This window comes from Maylandia zebra, linkage group LG19 (assembly GCF_041146795.1).
Source record: "Maylandia zebra isolate NMK-2024a linkage group LG19, Mzebra_GT3a, whole genome shotgun sequence".
Taxonomy (NCBI): domain Eukaryota; kingdom Metazoa; phylum Chordata; class Actinopteri; order Cichliformes; family Cichlidae; genus Maylandia; species Maylandia zebra.
In genome coordinates, this window is record NC_135185.1 from 25,871,525 (window position 1) to 25,892,933 (window position 21,409).

A 21,409-nucleotide genomic window follows, 5' to 3' on the forward strand; every position below is an offset into this window, starting at 1 on the left:
GGGCTTTTAATTGCAAAACGAACAGAAACACAACTCCAGATAAAATTAAGTGCTGTTGTGTTGCATATGCAAATAAGTGATTGATTGCACGGCAAAAGATTCAGCATATATACTTCCAGTTGCTTACGGTTATTTAGAATAAGCCGGGGTTGAGGTGTGCTGGACGATAGTCTTTGGTTCAGTGGAGAAAGAAATCCATTATTCACTTTGTTAGTGGAACATTTTATATACTCCATTTTTGTTTAAAAAATGTTATTACTGCAGTTGAAGAAGTTATGGACAGTTTTATTTTTCATACTATTTTTCCGCACTTAATGGCCAAATATTATATTTATTTTCTTCCACTGTCACTCTGATCCCACATTGGTCTCGTGAAGTCACACAGCCTCTTTCACTCAGCAGGGTCCACAGCAGGGAATGCTGGAGGGCGACTTTGCCCTTTGCATCAGCCTGTACCATGGCTACGAGCTGCTAATGCAGATGGGCCTCCGATCTCTCTTCTTTTACATCCAAGGAATCATGGACGGATCCAGAGGTCAGTCACCTCACCTTTAACTTTTGCAGTACATTTCTTAGCCCTTTATCCAAACAATATGTTGAGTCAGAGAACAGTAGCCTTTCGAACACCACATTATCCACGGGTGGAAAACAAGTTTTTAACATCAGGCCTCTCCTTGCTTTGTTTGGCTCAGAGATGTCCAGGGCCAAGAACGAACTGCAGAGAACTCCCACGTTCATGGATTTCTACAAAGAAATGGGAACTATGTTTATGAAGCCATCTGCTGGTATTTAAGTTCTTATTCAATTCACATAACTCACATATTTGAGCCTGTTATTTAGCCAGAAGAAGAGTTTTGATATCTTAATTTACTCTAATCAGTGATATTTTCTATTATCACAAAAATACCTGCTTTAAAAAAAGCAAAGGATCCACTGCTTTGGTTTCACTGTTTTTGTAGGTCCAGATGAGCCATTCATTTACAGCCACCCCAAACTGGAGAAACTGGAGGAGGTTGTGCTGCAGCATTTCAGACTGTGGGCTGAGAGCTCAGCAAACAATAACGGTGATCTACTTAATATAGCACTGCTATGCTGTGGGTTCAAGCAGAAATGTGATATTCTCTTCTAACTACATCATGTTTTGGTTGATTATCGTTCTTGCCATGTTTATAGAAAACAAATACTTTTGGAAGCTCAGGATGTGATGTTCATTAAATTTGTGGTAAACTTAAACCACAACAGTAGCATCCATACATTGGTTATATCTATTAACAAAGGAGATTTAAATAACAGTGCTTGGTACAGTATAGTTTCATTAACTTGGAACTGAAAACTAAAACATTTTCTTGAGGTCGGGTTGAGCTGAGCGTATTTAATTTCAAGAAGATCACAGAACAAAGCATTCCTCTGTCTGAATTAGACTGTCATAAACGTACAGAAAGAATTCAGCTCAGGATTACTGAAGGAATTTTTTATTCAGTCTGTTTCTCTTCTGTCTCCTCGATGTCCAGGTTCAGGTCCTCAGGAGGTAAGCACGCGTGTGATGATCTTTTCATCATTTCGGGAGAGTGTACAGGAGATCGCAGCCATGTTGAACCGCCATGCTCCGCTGATCAGGGTCATGACATTTATGGGCCAAGCTTCAGCTGGGAAGGGGGTCAAAGGCTTTACCCAAAAGGAGCAACTGGAGGTACACATTTTTTTAGACAGTAAGACAAGTGTTATTAATGTTTTGAGGCACAGACAACTGCTAGACAACAGCAGTCAGTGCAATACCCATGTATTAATTTCACTGCTGGTTCCAGAGAAATATAATTCCTCTCTGCAGACTGCATGTTCCATTTCCTATAAGCAAATAATACAGGAATCAAAAGCCAGGAGAAGATTAATTTATGTAAATGACTGAAGGAGTACACAAAGAGGGTGGTGTGACAGAGAAGGATGGTAGGGATAGCGTGGAGGTGATCCATAAAGGGAGCAGAGGCAAGACTAAGAGGACAGTGTCCAAGGCTAAACTCCTTTTTGCCAAGCTAAAATTGACTATGCAATCTTAAAAGAGAAAAACCCCCAGAAAGCATTGACCAAAAATATTCAAAGATTTGTGATCACATGATCACATGTACAGTATTGTTTTAAAATTCAGCAGAATTAATTTGTAACTTTTCCTTTTAATGGCAGTGAACTCCATGTTTGAGTTTGACTTGCCTTGTTTACATTTGGTAAGCACCTCATGGGCTGATTGGAAAGTTGGTAGTTTAAATTCTGGCTGCTCCAGTCTGACAAAATATCGTTAGACAAGATACTGGTCCACAAGTTCCTCCCAGTGCATTCATCGTCAATGTGAATCTGGATATAAATCACTTAGCTTTAGAAACAAGCTTGTGTGAATGTGTGTGAATGGTTAAATGAGGCATGTTGTATAAAGTGTTTTAAATGCTCAAGTAGAGTAGAAAAGCGCTGTGTAAGAACCAGAACATTGTAGGGTATAGGGTTATAAAACCAACAAAGAAGCTGTGTACAGCAGTCAGTGCAATACCCATGTATTAATTTCACTGCTGGTTCCAGAGAAATATAATTCCTCTCTGCAGACTGCATGTTCCATTTCCTATAAGCAAATAATACAGGAATCAAACTAACATGCAAATGCACTGACCATCCCATTGGCTGGTCTGGTGATGGAATATAAATAGAGCAGATCTTAATCTGTAAAATGTCATAAAAAGGGACTCTAATTTGGAACAAGCAAACAATTACTTCAGTTTTCCATTAGTATGTAGTTAGCACAGATTTGCATTTCTATAATACTTTTGCTATATGGTTGCACTAAAGAGTTTAGGGGGACAGTATAAGCTGGAAAGATTAAAATACTTTATACTTTGTATGACTTTTTCCTACTTTTTTGTTGCAGGTGGTACACAAGTTCAGACAGGGAGGCTTCAACACACTGGTGTCAACCTGTGTGGGGGAAGAGGGCCTGGATATCGGAGAGGTAGACCTCATTGTTTGCTTCGATGCACAGAGGAATCCTATTCGTTTGGTACAGCGAATGGGGCGTACTGGACGTAAGCGTCGGGGACGCATTGTTGTCATCCTGGCTGAGGGGCGGGAAGAGCGGGTGGGTGTTGTATAGTAATTCTAGTCATTTCTAGGCAAAATGAGAGATGATAACGCAAATGTGGCTCCACAAAACCGTCTAAAAAGTTCAGTCTTTGTTTTCTCCAGACTTACAATCAGAGCCAGAGCAACAAACGCAGCGTCTACAAGTCCATCACTGGCAACAAAAACGGGTTCCACATGTACCCCAACAGTCCCCGTATGCTGCCTGAAGGGCTGTACCCCAAACTCCATAAGATGCACATTACCTGTGGGCAGTTTGATCACCAGGAGAACAGCAGGCGGTCTGTCAGGGGTCGACGGTCCCACACCGAGAGTCGGGCCTCACTCATCCACCCTCAAAACCTAAGTAATTCCAGAGTCTTTTTTAAGATTGATCAAGTTTTTATTTGTGGAATGGTTTTCTGATATTGACTGAGCACATCTGTGTATCTCTTGGTAGTTCAACAGGGCAGCTCAACATCCAATGGTTTTCTGAGCAGTACAGAATATTCCCTATGGGAGTCAACCATGAAGCTGGAGGATACTGAGCCCCATCCAACCCTGAAGCAGTCACACTTCCTGTCAATACCCAGTGACCCACTTCCTCAGGTTTCTTTAGTATTATTGTTTTGTTTCTCTCATTCTACTGCAGGTCTGAAAAGGAGATAAACAAGGGTGCACTGATTATTGGCTCATTTTAAGTTTAACCTTGACAGCTGTGCCATGATCCATATGTACAGGATATGATACTATCCAGTGACAGGAGTTTTGAATAGAACTACCCCTTTGAACCGCTTCATATGTAACAATAAAAGCTGAGACCAGAAATGGGGAAAAAATAGAAATGGAGATATTTTGAGTGGCTCTATGGATTTCTGGCAGTTAAGTGTCACTTCCACATTTGCATGGGGCACGGAAAGTGCAGTTGCCATGATTTCAGGTGGAATAATCTCCCACCTACAGCTGGAAAGCTATGCATGGTAAAACCAGTTTGTGTCATATATTATTGACTTGAATGTAATGATATTATTTCTACTTCAACCTTACTTTTTTAATTATGTTATTTCATGTCCCTAAGGAGGAGGTTTCCAAAGACAAACAACCATCCAGGGAGCTGTCTTTGTGGGAATGGAGACACTGGCAACACAAAGCGCTCCCTTCTCATGTTGTTGATCATTCCCTTCGCTGCAGCCACTTTATTAAGGTGATGGAGCTCATAGACCGCATGAGAGAGGAAAATGAGGTGAGACGAATGTTTGGTTAGTCATCATTTTGTTGTTTTATAAATAATATGGCATTCAGTTATAGCAAATGTAGTACTTCTTTGTGTCGTACAGGAGCATAGCTATAGCCTAGAATGAGTTGACAGCTTACTAGTAAATCAGTAGAAAACCTAACCACTAATTCAAAGCATACACCACTAATTGAAAAGCTCTTGGTGATAGGAAACTGGTTTTATAAAATGACCTTAGACATCTTGCGTAAATCTTGCTTAGTTTCATAAAATCGAGACAGTAGTGAGCATTTACCCATGGGAAAACCAAACTTCATAAACTTACTAGGCTGAAAGGAGTCAGCTGAGTTGCATGTGAACACACAATTGTGGTTTGTGTTGAGTTACTAAATTCATCTTTTTGACCTGGAAGGCAAATTCCTTGCATAATAAACAGTTTCCATGGCGTAATTGTGGCTTTAGTAAGGAGATAAATATTTGATTTATATTCAGCTGGGTCTTTCCAGGCTGTTTCTCCTTTCTTTTTTCTTTCCAGTTGCTATTTAAAGAAAAAGGACTGAATGAAAAGATTCTCTTTTAAAAACAACACTTCAAACACTATTTTAATTAATATCTCGGTGCACTTGAAGCCAAATTTGTTATCAGTGGGTTTTAGTTATTTTTAAAGAGAACTTAGCTATTTTTTTTCTCGTAGAGGAAATTGAAGGGTTTACCATCTCAAAGTGTTCTAGCTCATAATTCATCTCTCGTCACAGTTTGCTGACCCAGCAGCAGCAGCAGCAGCTTCGTTCATGCTTTAGCTGCTAATTGAGAGCAACCGAATCAGTATGGTTATCACATCAGTCCTGTCACAACAACTGTTGCCCCGTTGAATTTGCATCTCAAGAATCGAAGATGGAGCCAACTCAAGTATTGCTTTGGTGTTATTTAATAATCAGTGTATGAGAAAGGTAACTTAATCACATGGTTTTTCCAATTACTTTCTTCCTGACCTTGTTTTTTGTGTTCAGCTAGTAGGTACCCGCTAAACACCTTATCGCCCGATATCTGCTATAGCCCGCTACAGGCCTCCTCGTCTCGCCATCTGCCATTTCACAGATTGTGCCATCAATAAGACCCTTGAAATTAGGTCAGAGATTATGGTAAAACTGACTGTTGGCTAAACTAACAAATGGGCTCTTATTGCCATTTTTTCCCCAATACGGATCTTGACCGTACTCGTGAAGGAGAAAATTATTCCACTTGTGAAAACAAAACAGGATTACGGCGCAAGATGGCAGCTTATATGTCACATGTTTTGATGGTGGTTGAATTCAGGTCACAAGTCAGCCAATGAGTAATTAGTATTTGGAAGTTGGCACATTTGTCATACTTTTGCTACAATAGAGTTGAAGTGAGATGATAAAGGTATGATTGTGGTCTAGACTTTCAGCTTGAAATCGACCGGCTTAACTAAAGTATTGCATTAACCGTATAAGAACAATCATTTTTGAGTTCCTCCATTTTTGCAGCCTGAAAACCAATTGGACACTCTAAAACCAGTTGGAATGCTGTGTAAAATGTAAGTACAAACAGAATGAAATAATCTGCAAATGTCATAAAAACATTTTATTAACAATTCAATATGAAAAAAAAAAGTTTAAACTAAGAAAATTTACCATTTTATGAAAAAAGTAGGGTCATTTTGAATTTAATTGAAACTCAGAAACATTTGAACAGATGAACAAGATGCCATGTTTACCACTGTGTAGAATCACTTCTTCTTTTAACAACACTCTGCAAATAGTCTGGTCTCTCCTGGGAACCAAGGCCACCAGCTGCTGGACTTTTAGGAGAGGAATGCTGTCCCATTTTTCTCTGATAAAGACTTCTAGCTGCTCAACAGTGCAGGGTCCTCTGTAAAATATTTATTTATTTAGTGCTAAATCTTTTCAGTTGGTGAGAGGTCTGCACTGCAGGTAGGCCAGTTCAGCACCTTGACTCTTCTACAAGAAAGCCACATTGTTGTAATAGATAAAATATGTAAGGGAAAAGATCCCATCTGGATGTGTTTCTCTAGGACCTGCATATACTTTTCAGCATTGATGGTGCCTTTTCAGATGTGTAAGTGGCCAAACTGATAGGCACTAATGAACCCCCATAACATCATAGGCGTAGGCTTTTAAACTGAGCCCTGATAACAAGCTGGGTGATTCTGCTCCCTCGTTTGTCCTTTAGTCTGTCCATGTTTTCCAAAACGAATTTAAAATTGTGACCTTTCTAACCACAGAACAGTTTTCCACTTGGCTTCAACCCATTTTAAGTGACCTTTGACCCAGAGAAGCTCACGTTCATCTATGTTCATGTTCTTCTTTGTATGAGAGAGCTTAACCTGCATTTGTGGATGGCATGGAGAACTGTGTTCATAGACATGTACATATATATATATATGTACATGTATGCTCATATATCATGTACATAACCTTTTTGGTCCTTTAAGTTCTAGCTGGATGGAAATAACCAGAATTGTGTACACACCAAATACCTGGAAAAAGCTAATAAAAAATTCCTGAAAGGTTCTGGCTCGACACCAGACTGGTCTGTCCGTCACAAAATTAAATTAGAAGCTGTCTTCAGCATCTCCATCTTCAGCGACTGAGAACAAAACCTCTTTCAAATCTGTAATTAGTTTTGAATTTATTTATTTCCAGAAAGAGCAAATCTCTTTTTTTAATTCTACACAACCAGTAAACAAACTACAGCAGTACAACTGTATTTTAAAGTCCACAAAACATGTTTGTTCATATTGTTCTTGTTTTTGTTCATCGTTTTAAACACATAAAGTTAAGGATTAACTCGCAATATAGAGGTGATGAACTAAGTTGTTTTTACGTTTTTGCAGCTCACGCACAAAGACGTGTTCTTTTTTTTCTTTTTTTTTTGTGTCCCGTTTGGATCTTTAGCCATCAGAATTGTTGTCTTAAGGCCAAGAAAGATGCCAAGCGGATTTATTTTACCAAGTCGATCATCATGGCCTTGCCATATTGGTCCATTTGATTTACCTTTATTATAATTATGAATTTATTTTATTTTCGGTTGCTACAAACGGGACAGACATGACTGGGGGATAGGACAGGGAGAAAGAATGAAAGAAAGAGAGGGAGAGAAAGAAAACCAAAGGGGAGCAGAAAGAAAAAAAAACAAACAAAACACCTGGATCACCTGTATGGAGAAAAAAAAACAGAAGAGAAAGCAAACAACAAAGAGCAACATAATAAAAAAACAGCACCATCACAATAGACTAGCTAGCAGTAGATAACAGTAGATACTAAATATTAAACGATATTGTGCAGCACGCAAGATAGACAGCGCACAATGTGCTTTGAGGCAGCAGCCAAGAAAGGTGTAGTCCGTGTCTGTGAACACCCGTGTGTACACCTGTGTGCATACCCCGCAGCTACGGAGCAGAGGCCAGAGGGGGTTGCAGTGGCGTGCCCGCGGGCTCTGCCGGCAGCCAGCTGTACCAGAGAGGACCAAGCTTCAGGCCCAGAGGCCTGAGGGCATCCCACCCCCCGGAAGGAGCCCAGCCGGGTCACAGGCGCCCGGCCCCGCCAATCGGCCACCAGGAGTGAGCCGGTACATACATGAGCGCCCAGCCCCAGACGACAAGGACCACCAACACACCAACGACTGAGGGCATCAGCCACCGGCAGGGAGTGTGGTGAGGGGAGATAGGCCTCCGTATTTTAGAGGGCCTGAGATGTACCCAGAGAGGTTGAGTCTAAGACCCAACCTGACATATAGACACAGACGAACAGGCACACTCGGACACAAACGTGCATTCCCACCCCATATGCACAACCAAATACTCGGCACTCACCCAACGTGTAGACAGACACAAATAGACACTGCACAGACAGTCGCACTCCCCAAACATACTCTATATCCCAGGTCCAGGTACCCCCGCCCTCAGAGGGGAAAGCCGCACCTAGACCCAGGAGATGTAACCCTTCTCTCTGGGGTGGAGGCAAGCGGACCACCTCCTTATCTGCAGTAGCAGGGAGGCCCCGCATCCCAGACCCCAGTCTGACGGCCAGCACCTCCTCCCAGCCCCCCAGCCCTGACGGCTAACAGAACCGGGGTGAGTGAACACCTCAAACCTGATCCATATCAGGTTAGAGGTGTTCGCCCGCTCATATGTAGTGTTGCTGTGTGCTGTTCTAAAGTGCATTTAAAACTCAGGAGAGCATAAGACATGTGTTCACCTTTCAGGCATTAACTCATAAGCGGACTCTCCCTCGGCACTCACCTCCTTTACTCTCGCTGTCAGGGATAATGTGAGCCATGGATTACTTGTTTGGCCTGAATTTGAAGAGGGCTTTTGACCCTTTGCTTTTTTCTCTATGTCTCTTGGCATCACAGTTTAAAACAAGCAAAAAAAAGTCCTTGAATCAAAGGCCAAACATTATTTTTCCTATTATTCTCCTCCACTAAATATCCCCACTCTGGAAATCATGTGCTCATGAGACAAGAAAAAACCCACCCTAAATAAAAAAAATTCTGTTTTTCATCTCACTGTTTCTCTCTTTTTACAATGAAGATAGCCAAGCAGCAGGCCCCTTCTCCTGATATTATGTAATGGTTCAGAGAACTGTTATGTAAGGCCAGAAGGCTGGAAGTAGGTCAGGCTGTGATGACCTAGATGTACAGTGTACTAGACTGAGGAGGATAGAGTTGTAGATCAGAAAATAGATGCAGAAAAGATTTTTATAAAGCTAAATTAGACACATTTTAAAGCTAATTTAAATGTTAAAAGATATCTAAATCTGAATTTTCCATTTCAGTTTTCCATTTCTATTTTAAAATAGATTTTCTGGAATACTGTTGAAATGTAATAAAGATAGATGATGTCAAATGGTTTGATCTGTAAATCATAAAAAAAAGCCCTATATTAAAATGAAAATAGTACAGCATCATTATCTTCATTCATCCATTTATTTTCTAATCTACTGATCCAGCTAAGTACAAGCTATAGCAAGGTTGTTTGTAACTCCCTCACCCCCAACCGGTCGTAGCAGGCGGCCGCCCCTTCCTCTTCCTAATTCTGCCTGAGGTTTCTTCCTGTTAAACGGGAGATTTTTCTTCCCACCATTGCCAAGTATTTGGTCACAGGGGGGCATCTGATTGTTGGGCTTTTCTCTTTGTTATTGTAGGGTCTTTACCTTGCAATATAAAGCACAGACCTTGATGTGACTGTTATTGTGATTTGGCGTCATATAAATAGAACTGAAATGATTTGAATTGGACAGTGTGGACAGTATATCCACCCTGCAGCATGTACTTCTTTCTCAGTAAAGCCCCTGCTTAATTCACTGTTATTAGTAGTAGTAGTAGTCTCTGTAGCTCAGGTGACCTTTATGTAGCTCACACCCTTAAACCATTCAAAACATTTAGGGCTAAAGGATGAATAGAAGTGTCTGTTCCCCAACACACAGGCAAACAGGAGATGATACACCACAGTGGTAAACATGCCCTTGTTTTTTTTTCTTTATAAATCTTTGACAAATTTGTAGGAAACAGACATATAAGGAGAGAAACTATGTTTATAATTATGTTATTGTTATTTATATATCCACTTAAAGTTGAATAAGCAATAAAAAATACATAGATGGATTCTGCTTGGATGTAAACAAATACACTATCTCTGGGATTATTATCATACAGTTATTTTGGACAAAGAACCAACATAGGTTTGTTTTTGTAATTTGTCATAATGCATTTTTCCCTCCTGTGGTCCTGTTGAAACTTGCCTCCCAGTGGCTGATGTCACAATTAGCTTTAGATCATCCTTCATTATTTTGAGTTGTGATGCCAAATCCATTGAAATATAGTCTTGTAAATCAGCATTTCAGTTGTTCATAGTTGTTCATGTACCACAATCTGACGACAAAGGCATTTGACGATTTCTTATCCTGAGTCGTAGCTTGTTTGGAAACAAAGTCACGCAGACCCATGAATACAGATGACAGTTCAGAGCAAGGACTAATAGACTCAAACACAGCTGTTATCCAACTGCAATAACACATCTGAATACTACAAAAAAATGTCCATCACGCCACTCTTGTGTTAATCTATGCACGGTCTGAAGCATGTGTGTGGGAATATATGTGAATGTTTTACTGTTATATCTTATTAGTATTAGGGATGATGCAATGATCGGGGACCATTCTTAATTTCGTTGTTCTCATGACAATGACAATAAAGTTTCTGATTCTGATTCTGATCTGATTGTGTATGCTCATGAGCATCAAATTCATGTTGTTGTAGTGCAATGAGATAATCAGCTGAGAGGAGTTTCCACTTTGCTGCTTCCCTCATCATGCAGTCTGAAACAATATGAACCGTCTGACCCTTCTAGCGTACACAGCGCTCTCTTTATCTCGCTCTGTTCTCGTCATCAAGGTTATTTCTGTCTGCAACATTTCTAGATGTGGCGACTTAATCTGATCATTAATTAATTGAGGGCCAGGGGTTGGGGTTAATCCTATATGAGTGAAGCCCAATCCATTACTTTTCAGCAAGAATATCCAAAAATGGCATCAAATATTATTAGAAAATCCATCTTTTTTTTCTACAAGGGAGGTGTATGTTAATCGAAAACCAGATGCTAGAAGATAAGGTGTAGTAAACAGAATCTCTTCAGTCTCTTACAGAGATAAAAAAACAAAACCGCAACAACATCAAAGAGCAGTAATCACATGGTAGCAACTAGAAATTAGGGATGTAGATATGGTCAAAACAACCGTGCTGAAGTTTGAATCAAGCAAAGATGATCTAAGTGACTCTGAAAATGGATGGCATGGATGTTGGTGCCAGATGGTTCTAACAATGAGAACATATCCAGTAATTAGCAGTTCTCTGGGTGGAGATACTTTGTTGATGCCCGAGGTCATAGGACAGTGGGTCTCTGTTTCTTCTGCAGTATCCAAATATCTGGATGCCTTTATTAATGGCAAGATTTAAGATGTTCTGAGGAGGTTCTGTAATACAAACATATGATATTACAGAACTTTATGAAAGCGGCTGACTCACGATAATATGAACAGTCTTAATAAAGATAACCATCAAATCCACCCTGTGCTTTTTGTGTTTACAAATTTAACCATATTGACAAAAAAAACTCAATTTCTTGGGATTTGTTTTGTAAGTTAATAGTATTGTTTCACTTGGTATTAGTCGTTTTTATTTTTGTAACACATAGTTTTAGTTTTATGTTTACTTATGGTAAATTAAAACACATTTCTTTGCTGTGAGTTTAAAAGAGAAAGTCCAGTTTTTTTATTATATATATTTCTAGGGAAAGCCTCACCTCTGAAAAGTATTTGGCTCTTAATCAGAGGTGTGAAGTGCTGAAATGATAATTACACTGTGTGACGACTGCAAGCAGCTCAGTCTTTGCCCGCAAGTTAGTTTGCTTTGTTAAAGGATTAAAGGAGGCGGTATAAGGTGTGTAGAAAAAAATAATAATAAAAAAATTGCAAGTCGCCACAGAGTTGTCAAGTACATTTTGTGTTTAGCACACTTAAAAACAAAGTGTTTTACAACAAAAAGAATAAAACTAAAAGGGTTCATGTTGCACACATTCACACTATTTACCTAAATGAATACATCACCACCTTTTTCTCCAACCACACTTCCCAGAGATTCCAAATGTTCAATGAAAAATACGTCCTCAGCTTAACTTTGAAGACGTTTGACTTAGAGTCATTAAAGACAATAAATCACTCTGAAATGCAAAAGATGTTTTAAAGTGAAGTGACAGTGTTTTTAAGGCATTATCAAGAAGGACGTGTAATTTGTGGAGGATGTGTGTTTTTCCCAGGATAAATGTCACACACACGCACATGCACGCACGCGCATTCACTTAACTTTATTGTATAACAGGCGCCATACTGACTCCAGGTCTTACACTAGAAACCTGCTGATCAAGAATCAGAGTGCTTTAGTTCAATACTCATAAATTAAACAAGGTTGACGTTCCTTGTAATTTTGTAGGAATACTCTAGAACCAACTGAGCACTAGCTGCACATTTGAGCAAGAGAAATTAAAAGTGAATGAAAATGAGAAGGTTATTAGTGAAAATGATTTATTTTTCCCTAAAAAAATGTCAGTTTTTCTCATACCAGCAACATAATGTTTAATTCATATCCAGTGAAATACCTGTAACATGGATTGTTACAAGTTTCACAATCACTCATTTCCACAGGATGAATAATAATGTCTTTGCTGATTTTGTGACGTTTTCCTGTCACACTAAATTTCCTCTTTCCTTAAAAAAAAACAAAAAACAATGTTGCACAAATACCTTGATACCCACTAAATGATTTACCATGAGATTTGCTACAGACATTCATTGTGACTCCAGTCACTCGGGTTATCCCATGACTTTCCTCTTGCACAATTATGGAGATCATGTTGTTTTTTTGGTTTTGTTATTTAACTACATATCTTCATTAATAGGTGGATTACCGTTACTAAAATTGTTCATATTTTACTCAGGATGAAATGTTCTAACTTTGATGTAGCTTTTATCTTGTCCAGGACATTTTGTTTGTTGTTTTTCTCCGATGTGTAACTGCAATTTATTCTGCACGTCACGGGTCAGGAAAGCAAATGCACAAACACGCTCGGAACTTAACTCAGAGTCAATCCATATGATGCCTTATAGTGATTAAAACTGGAGTCATTTGTTTTTTCATGTGGTTCAGGCTATGGGGTTTTGGTGCTAAATAACCAAGACTTCCTTTTATGAGATCAGCTTGTGGTGGTAATGCGGTGGATAAGTTGTCCTCACTTTCAGTGTTATTGACTTCTATCTAGACAGAAATTGTACTTTTCTCTCCACTTTTGTTAGATGTCTTTCTTTTTCTTTTGGTTCACTAAACGTCGTCCTCCTGCTGATTGCAGGCTCAATGGCACCCTGTTGACCCAAGCAGGAAACCACTTTAGATGAATCACTTCCAGGTCATGTAGTTTGCCAAGATGACATGTGCTAGATGATGTGCGTGTACTTGTGCTTAAGGAAAAGATGAAAAATGGGATTTGGGGGGTTTAATTTTCTTTGAATTATTTTGAGTAGTGTCCTTAAAAATTATTATTCTGATTTTTGTTTTTTTGTTTTTTTATCTCAAAAGTTATATTGGACTTTTTAGACCTGTACATCTCTTGGTAGGGCACTTCCTGATTAAATGCTGTTTACTTTTTGAAGCAGCATCAGTGTAAAAGTGCAAGCAGGTCCAAAAAAACCAATTAGATCTCTGTCTTTAGTTTTCATGGAGCGAGATTGCTTCTTATTCAACTTTTTATTTGTGTGTGTTTGTGTTCAGGGGGAATGTTGTTATGAACGGGAACTTCTTCCTTACCTCCACAAAGAGGACACTGTGAAAAGCAGACAGAAAAAGCAGAAGGGCACAAAGACCTGCACCAAAACCGCCAACGACAAACCTAAATCATCCCATTCCTCTTGGTCTGAACTGGAATATATCAATGAGGAATTTGAGGGGAGCGATACACGAACAGCTGGGTTATTAACCACATTGGCCGTGATGAAACAAAGGCCTCCTGCTGAAGATAATAATGAGATACCTTATGATGACAGCACAGACCGCTTAAAACTCGAGGCTGATATTGATAAATGTGAAACTGTCACTGAGGACCTTATCAAAGCAGATGGAGAACCTGTGAATTTAGACAATCTGTCACAGCTTCCTGCTAAAAGTGATGAAGATGAAGATGTTCAGCTTCAGGCAATGTTCTACCTTCCTAAATGGGATGCAGCCCCACTGCCCTGCTGTGATAAGCTCCTCCCAGGGAGAGATGAGAGTCTGAAGGTCATCCTCGCCAGTGTGGCAGAACTCCTGTCCCGATCTCCACCATCACTCGTGGATGACTTAGAGCCCCCTCCATCACTTTGTCCTTCTCCTCAACAGCCTCCTCAGCCCTTCCTTGTCAGCTTTACCTTGGATGTGGACGATGACGATGATGATGATAAGATGATAATGAGAGAAGTTGAGAAGCCTCCAGATGAGCTTCCAAATGGTAAAGACTGTGGTAAAATCTCTCCTGACTTTCCCAATCAGGAGAAGCACCCTGTCAGTGTAGCAGCCAACAGCCCAACTTGGGATGAGGTTTTTGGGGAGGACGTAAACGATATTAATGATATCAGGGATGACAGCAAGGAGTCAGATGATGATGAAAAGTGCAATGGCTTCAGGGAGGATCAGGTTCATGTAGAAGCTGATGATGTAAGTGAGGAAAAACAGAGCTGGGATGATGTGAGGGATGAAGAAATACCACACTTGACAGATGGTGTTTTGAAAGACGATAAAGCCTCAGAGTGCAGCTCGGAGATGGATGAGAGCATCGATCTGTTCGAGGATGATGAAGCCTTCCTGCAGATGACCATTCCTGATATCCCCACTCCTTTGGATGGCATCACACCCGCGACATCCCCGACGGAGAAGAAGTCTGAAACAGTGCACGTACATACCCCAATTAACCCATGTAACACTACACAGTCAGCGGATGGTACCCACAGATTGAGGACAGTGGAATCAAAAGGAGTAGCATTCAGCGAAGGTTTGACTCATAATGTAAATGCCAAGCTGATAATCCAGAACACAAACAACCATAACACTACAGTGACAGAACTTAATATGCACACACCAGCACAAACTAAAACTGTAGCAGATAATTCAGTTATGGGCAGTGCAGTCACACCCCATTTTAAATCTCCTGAGTCATTTAACAGCATGCATGACTTCTTTTCAGTCAATTTTGAGCTTGGCTATTCACTGGAAGACTCAGAGGAAGAAGATGAAGCAGTGGGCATGCCTGCCCCTTGTATGCCTGGGTCTTCACAGCCTAAAAAGCAGATTGACTCCACCACACTTTCGGCAGCTGTCTCTAACTCTTCTACTCCCTGTAACAGCTTTGCTAAACAGAGAATACCTCCAGTCTGCAGCGAATCCAAGCATTCCACACCACAAACGCTGTCAGAATGTAGGATGTCTAAAAGTGGTGCACTCCCATCTCCGATCATGTCCCCGGGAGCAAAGCGAACCCTAATGCCCGGTCTGCCCTCCAGCTTGAAACGCAGACGAGCACAATTTGGCATCACTGTAGCAGAGAGAGGGCCTAATGAGGAAAACGGCTCGTACCATGTTTCTGGCTCTTCTCCTCATGCAGGTTTGTTTAATCTCAAAGAAAGAAACAGCATTTTTATTTTAAGTTGGTTCCCAATCGTATTTGTGTCTACCTGCTTGTTTCTCTCAGCTTCTTACTTAGTGGAGGGCAACAGTGACAGCGAGGATGAAGTTGTGCTTCATAAAAGAAGACATCTGAACAAAGTCAACCCCTTATCATCCCCCGAAGTGGTGAGAAAGTGCTGAATATTTTGGGAATCTGATGATCTTTTAATTTTTAAAATGCCATACATTTCAGGAGCAGAGATATTGTTTTAAACAGGAAAACATTTACATACACAACAGTGGAGCAATTTTGTTTTTAGTCTAGCTACATTTTTGTATAAATGGGGAGCTTTTATGCTCCAGCTACAAAGTTCATATACTGACCTAGAGCACTGCGCGATTCATGAACAATCCTTATTTAATCTTGTGCTTGGACAGTGGGTGAAACATCTAAGTTCACCAACTGTATGTCACAAACAGTTTTTGCTCCCTTCGCCCCTTTAGGACAGCTTTTTTCTGATTGGCTGCAGATCACAAACAAAATCTGAACAGCATGTCGATGGAGGTTCAGTGGCCTCAGATTGTTTGACACTTTGGCCTTGTTTAATATGAACATCCAATATTATTGAAGTATAACTAATACAAAAGATAAGGAGAAGCATTTTAAGCCCCCTTTACAGAGTTTTAACCAGTAGTAAACAAACAGTTGCTGCTCACTTTGCAATAAACAAGGCATATATGACAAAAAAAGAGATATGAGGAGGTATCTGATTCAGACAGTTTGCTTCTGTCATTCATTTCCAGGCTTAAGATATTCAGCTTGTAATCAGGGGGAGATTGCTCTATGCTGTATCTAACATGTAGCATGTCTTGTCTTTCCTAGTCTAAGATCAACAGTGATGTGGACTCCCCGGTGGTAGTGAAAAGAAAACATGCTGCTCCACTCAATACTGTAAGCTCTTCATGACTAACAGTAATGCGTAGCACATGGTTCAATCTGTTCAACACAGATGATGTGATTTAATTACTCGTGCTCCATATATCACTTAAGATGTTTCTACAAGTGCTCATTATCTAATAACATGTCACAAACTACTAACAGTTTTCAGTATTTCACCAATTTGTTCTCTGTGTTCCAGTCTGATGAAACGGGAGGCGAATCTGTTTCTGATGATGATTTCCAGAATGAATCTGTTTCCGTGTGCAGAGCCACAGTGCAGAGAGCTGAAAGGAAAGCCAAGGTTTGTACAGCAACAGATGGCTCAGCCGGATGCTGTGATCTGAGATCCCTGTTTTCATGTAACTGTAAACACAATATAAACATGGCTTGTATTTAGGTTTCTAATGTGAGTGGGGAATGCCATTTTGAAATGACTGCAGTGTTATGGAAAAGTCTTCATCCATCCATCCATCTCAGCTCTGGACAGTGGTGAACTGTACCCTGCCTTTTTCCCCAGAAAACCATTCATGGATGGACGGATGGTCTTGAGCAACAGTTCTCCAGACTTTGCGATGGTCTTAAAAGGCTATTTTTCACTAATTTTCAGTCTACAGCTTTTACCTGACCATTTTCAGAGGATTTTTTTTTGTCTTTAGGCTTTTTGTTACTAGCAGCCTATGACAAACAGGATAATGTGTTCCTTAATTCTTTAGTTGACAGTTATGAAATAGTATTTCTGCACCAACCAGTTGATTCCTAAGGAGCTTTTAGCTGGGAACTTAGCATATCTTGGCATGGTGTGCAGTGTTTCCTTAAAAAATTGGAGGAAAGTGGCCAAATTACACAGGAATTGGACTGAAAATTAGTGGCAATGGGCCTTTTGAAGTATTGGATCCAAATTTAAAATTTTGGATCAAATCATTTATATGTACTTAGGAGAACAGAAGACAGGTACAGCAGTGGTGGTCTGCAGCCATCTGCAGCCCTCCCAGAGCCTGAACTTCAAAATTATTGAAGCAGTGTGGGATCATCTTAACAGAGCAGACGACAGCCAACACCTAAAGAAGAGTTTGAATGTCGTTCAAGAAGCCTGGAGAGCTATTCCTGAAGACTACTTAAAGAAATTATCAAAAAACTTGCCAACAGAGTTTATGCTGTGTTGAAGAAAAAGGTGGTCACACCAAATATGGACAATCAACCTCATTAGAATTGTACAAACTCTGTTTTAGCCTTATATACTGCATTTCCGTGTGTTTGCTGCAACTGTTTCCCATTTCCGTAGCAAATATAATGAAATGAGCACAGTAGTGTACACTCATCATCATTTCTACGGTTCACTACCAGCTCCTTAGGTAGATATGTGGGTCTTTAGGTGTTCTGCCATTCTTACCTCTGCATGTGCCTGTCTGTAGTTTGGTGCTGAGGTTTTAAAGCTTAGAGGGTCTTAGAGCTGAGAGTGATGAGTGAGCTGAAACTAACAATAAACCTCTGCGAAATTAAAGGAAGCTCAAAATTCACATTTTTTATTAGTTTATTAGTGTTCAGTGTTTTCATTTTAATGGTTACACTACATCCAAAATTTTTAAAAAGCTCAATTATATGACAAAAACATACCGCTGTCTCTTTTTAAAGATCGTTACATGACATCATGATCCATTTTTCCTTTCATAAAAAAGTCAAGTCATTACAAATCTGCGACTGGCACCTTCAGCATCCGTCATCCCTGACATTTTCCATCCTTCCTCTGTCAGCGCGGCAAATGCCGAAAAGGGCGTCAGTTTTTGGATGAAGAAGCACAGCTGTCAGAGGTCGAGGAAGGTGTAGAGGTCTCGTCTGATGAGGAGGATGGAGAAGAACAGAATCAGTCTCTCAACGGTTTTGTGGTCGACAATACACAATTCTCTCAGGGCCTGAATGGTACAACACATTTTTCTTTTATTCTCTCCTTCTGAGCTTCTCAGTGTGATAGGAGGCTGAGTGAGTCATGCATTTTGGCTCTCTGTCTGTTCTCCTCTTTGTCAGACTCAGAGATGCATGGAGTGTACCTGAAGTCAGTGAGAAGCCCTGCAGTCCAGGGCAAATTCAAAATTTCCAACAGAAGACACCACAACATGGACATCTTTTCCCAGGTATACTAACAAATAAATACATTTTAAAAGATACACAAAGCAACAAAATACTAAGTGGATTTGATGATTGGTAGTCTAATTAAGGATGCCACATTCTTAATGTGTGGAAACAGGTGCCTGAGATGGATGAGACGTATGAAGAGGACAGCTTTGTAGTGGGCAGTGATGTGGAGTTGGTGGGCACCAGTGAGGAAGATGCTGAAAATGTTGACCTTCTGCCCGAGGACTCGTTTGTGAACGGGAGAAAGCAGTATCCCACCAGGCGCCGCGTTTTCCTGCACAACGCCAGAGCAAGAGGCAGCACAAAAACCAGAGCTCAGCCTCCACCAGAACAGAGAGCCGAGATGAAAACTAAACGCACCCGGGTCATACAAATGAATGATTCCAGTGAGGAGGAGATAGATGAAGCAAGTAAAGAGAGGGCTCTCAAAGCAGGAGATGGTGTGTTGCCTTCATTGCCAAAGATGGTACCACCAGAGCCTTGTGGGAAAGAAGGAAAGAAAGCTGTGTCGTTATCTTCTAAGGTCTCACTGTTGAGCAAAGCACAAAGGAGCTCTGTGAGTGAAGAACAGCAAAATGAGAGGTGAAGTTATAATAAAGTAATAAAGAGTGAGTGCCATCCTCCTCATGGATGTGAATTTGTATAAGCAGAAGAGAATGGAAGGATGAGAGTGTACTTAGTAACAATTCTGAGATTGTCTTTCTTTCTCTCTCCTGAAGGTGTCGCCAGAGGATAGAAAATCAGCATCTCCTCTCTGACGAGCTAGACTTTGTGGAGTCACACCTGCAAGTTTCCTCAAAGAAGCAATCGCAGGTATGAGCAGACAAGAAGAGACGTACACATTCCTAACTGTTTCTGGTAATATTAATACCAAAAATCCACACAAAAATAGAAACAATATCACTACATTACATCATATTTTCTGTTATCAAACAAGACTCCATGTCTACTATGAGAGACAGAAGATAAACATAAAAAAAAAAAAATTGTGTAACTGGTTTTTTTTCTGGGACCAAGGAGCATATTATATTGAGTTATTTAACCTGTTATCACCACAGGTTTAAATCAAGTATAAGGTGTTTTTCCTTTCATTTCCACAGGCAGTCCCAGCCACTCCATTGGCTCCTCAAAAGATCACAGCTGAGAATTTGATAGTGAGTGAAACCTCCGCTCCATCTGGGTCTGTTTGCATCCTGGTGGACAGTCGCTGCATCAGTAGCGGGGTGGAGTTGCTGACCAGCCTGCGTCAGCGACACGCAGCCACCGTCCACGTCTGCTCTTTGGACAGCAGCTACTTCATTGTCAGCAACCGCATGGCGGTGGAAAGGCAGAGCCAATCAGATCTGGCTGCAGCACAGAACCGGAAGCGACTGGCGGAAAGAGTGAACAGCTTGCAGGGGTTGTTTGAGCGCGTGTGCATCATAGTGGAAAAAGACCGAACCAAGACCGGTACGTTTTCAAAGTATGGCTCATTTTCTTTGTAATTGTAAATAAGAATATTCACTGGAGCCTATGAGTGGATGTAGGCATGCTGGAGGGTTGAAACAGCATCTGCATGGCACACATCAAATAGGTTGCCAAATTGGGAGTGCATTTGGTTTAAATGGACAGAATTTAGCAGCGTTTTCCACAAATTCACTGAATTAACAGAGGATTAGACTGAATGATTGCTGCATGAGACAATGTCTTTCTGATCTTTATGTTAACTGTCACTGTCCCAGGTGAGGCATCTCGTCCCTTTCAGCGAACTCGCTACTTTGACAACACTTTGGCGGCGCTAGTGCGATTAGGGGTCCGCCCGCTCTGGAGCGACGGTGCTGAAGAGAGTGCCGGGCTGCTGGCAGATGTGGCACGTCTGGAGCACCGCAAGGGTCACGGCATCGGCATACCAGTGGAAGTCAAAGGGCAGCATAGGCAGCAAGCACTGCAGCTGTACTTGAGCTTGCCTTCAGTTAACTATGTTCAAGCTCTCAACATGAGCCACAACTTCACATCGATCGCCCAGCTAATAAACAGGTGATGGACGTTGTGTTGTATCGAATTATGAATACTTTCTTCTTCTTCAGTACGTCATCTCTTCTTTACCTGCTTCCTCCCTGCAGCCCGATAGAAGCCATACAGAAGGGAGGGTGTATGAGTCGACCCAAAGCAGAGGAGATCTATCGGTTCCTGCGCTACTCCTGTGACTCCTTCCTCATGAATATGTCAAAATCAAGAAAGAACAGCTAGCATGCTGCTGGAAAAAACACTGCTGGGACTCTATAAACTGAAATACATCTTTTTTTTTTTTTTCATTTATTCTTATGTGTATTTTTTTCACTTCATACATTCTTCTGCTTCTTTCTGTCTTTGTCTCAGGAAGACAGCAGTTAGAATAATACGTTGACTGCATTTAATATGATCTCTCAATGAGAGAAGAGCTTCAGGATCTAGGTTCATCCTTTTTGCACATCAAGTTGAATGAGCACAACACTCAACTTTATATTTATGTTAAAGAACACATTGGGTTTCTTCAAAGTGTACAGTTGACCTGTAAGGTAGTATTAAGCAGCATTGGTAAGAATTCAATAATTGAAACTTGAATAACATAATAATGGATGTTTGTTTTCTTTAATAAACTATATTTTATGTGTTTATTAAAGTAGTTTTGTGCCACATTTTGAGAAGGAAATCTTTTCCAATACCCACATTGAGCTTCTTTGATATCAGCTTACTTCCTCTAGAGGTCAGCCCGTTTCTTTCTAACAGACCACGAAAGCAAAAAAATGTGATGTTTATTA

General features: G+C 40.5%; 1 protein-coding gene across 3 annotated transcripts in view; it reads left to right on the top strand.

The window, feature by feature from the left end:
* fancm (FA complementation group M) overlaps window positions 1-21,261 on the top strand; it is a 42,847-nt gene extending 21,586 nt beyond the window's left edge. For 2 of the 3 annotated variants that reach the window (XM_004540445.5, XM_004540446.5), the window contains exons 6-24: window positions 403-535; window positions 693-785; window positions 960-1,064; window positions 1,512-1,690; window positions 2,909-3,115; window positions 3,223-3,463; window positions 3,557-3,705; window positions 4,175-4,339; window positions 13,697-15,557; window positions 15,645-15,745; window positions 16,443-16,511; window positions 16,699-16,800; window positions 18,251-18,416; window positions 18,522-18,628; window positions 18,742-19,211; window positions 19,349-19,442; window positions 19,730-20,078; window positions 20,351-20,645; window positions 20,732-21,261. In XM_004540445.5, the coding sequence (XP_004540502.3) occupies window positions 403-535; window positions 693-785; window positions 960-1,064; window positions 1,512-1,690; window positions 2,909-3,115; window positions 3,223-3,463; window positions 3,557-3,705; window positions 4,175-4,339; window positions 13,697-15,557; window positions 15,645-15,745; window positions 16,443-16,511; window positions 16,699-16,800; window positions 18,251-18,416; window positions 18,522-18,628; window positions 18,742-19,211; window positions 19,349-19,442; window positions 19,730-20,078; window positions 20,351-20,645; window positions 20,732-20,858 (5,013 nt within the window). In that variant the 3' untranslated portion in view covers window positions 20,859-21,261. The remainder of the gene's footprint in view (window positions 1-402; window positions 536-692; window positions 786-959; window positions 1,065-1,511; window positions 1,691-2,908; window positions 3,116-3,222; window positions 3,464-3,556; window positions 3,706-4,174; window positions 4,340-13,696; window positions 15,558-15,644; window positions 15,746-16,442; window positions 16,512-16,698; window positions 16,801-18,250; window positions 18,417-18,521; window positions 18,629-18,741; window positions 19,212-19,348; window positions 19,443-19,729; window positions 20,079-20,350; window positions 20,646-20,731) is intronic. The other variant, XM_076877357.1, reaches the window with a different exon arrangement.
* The last annotated feature ends 148 nt before the right edge of the window (window positions 21,262-21,409 follow it).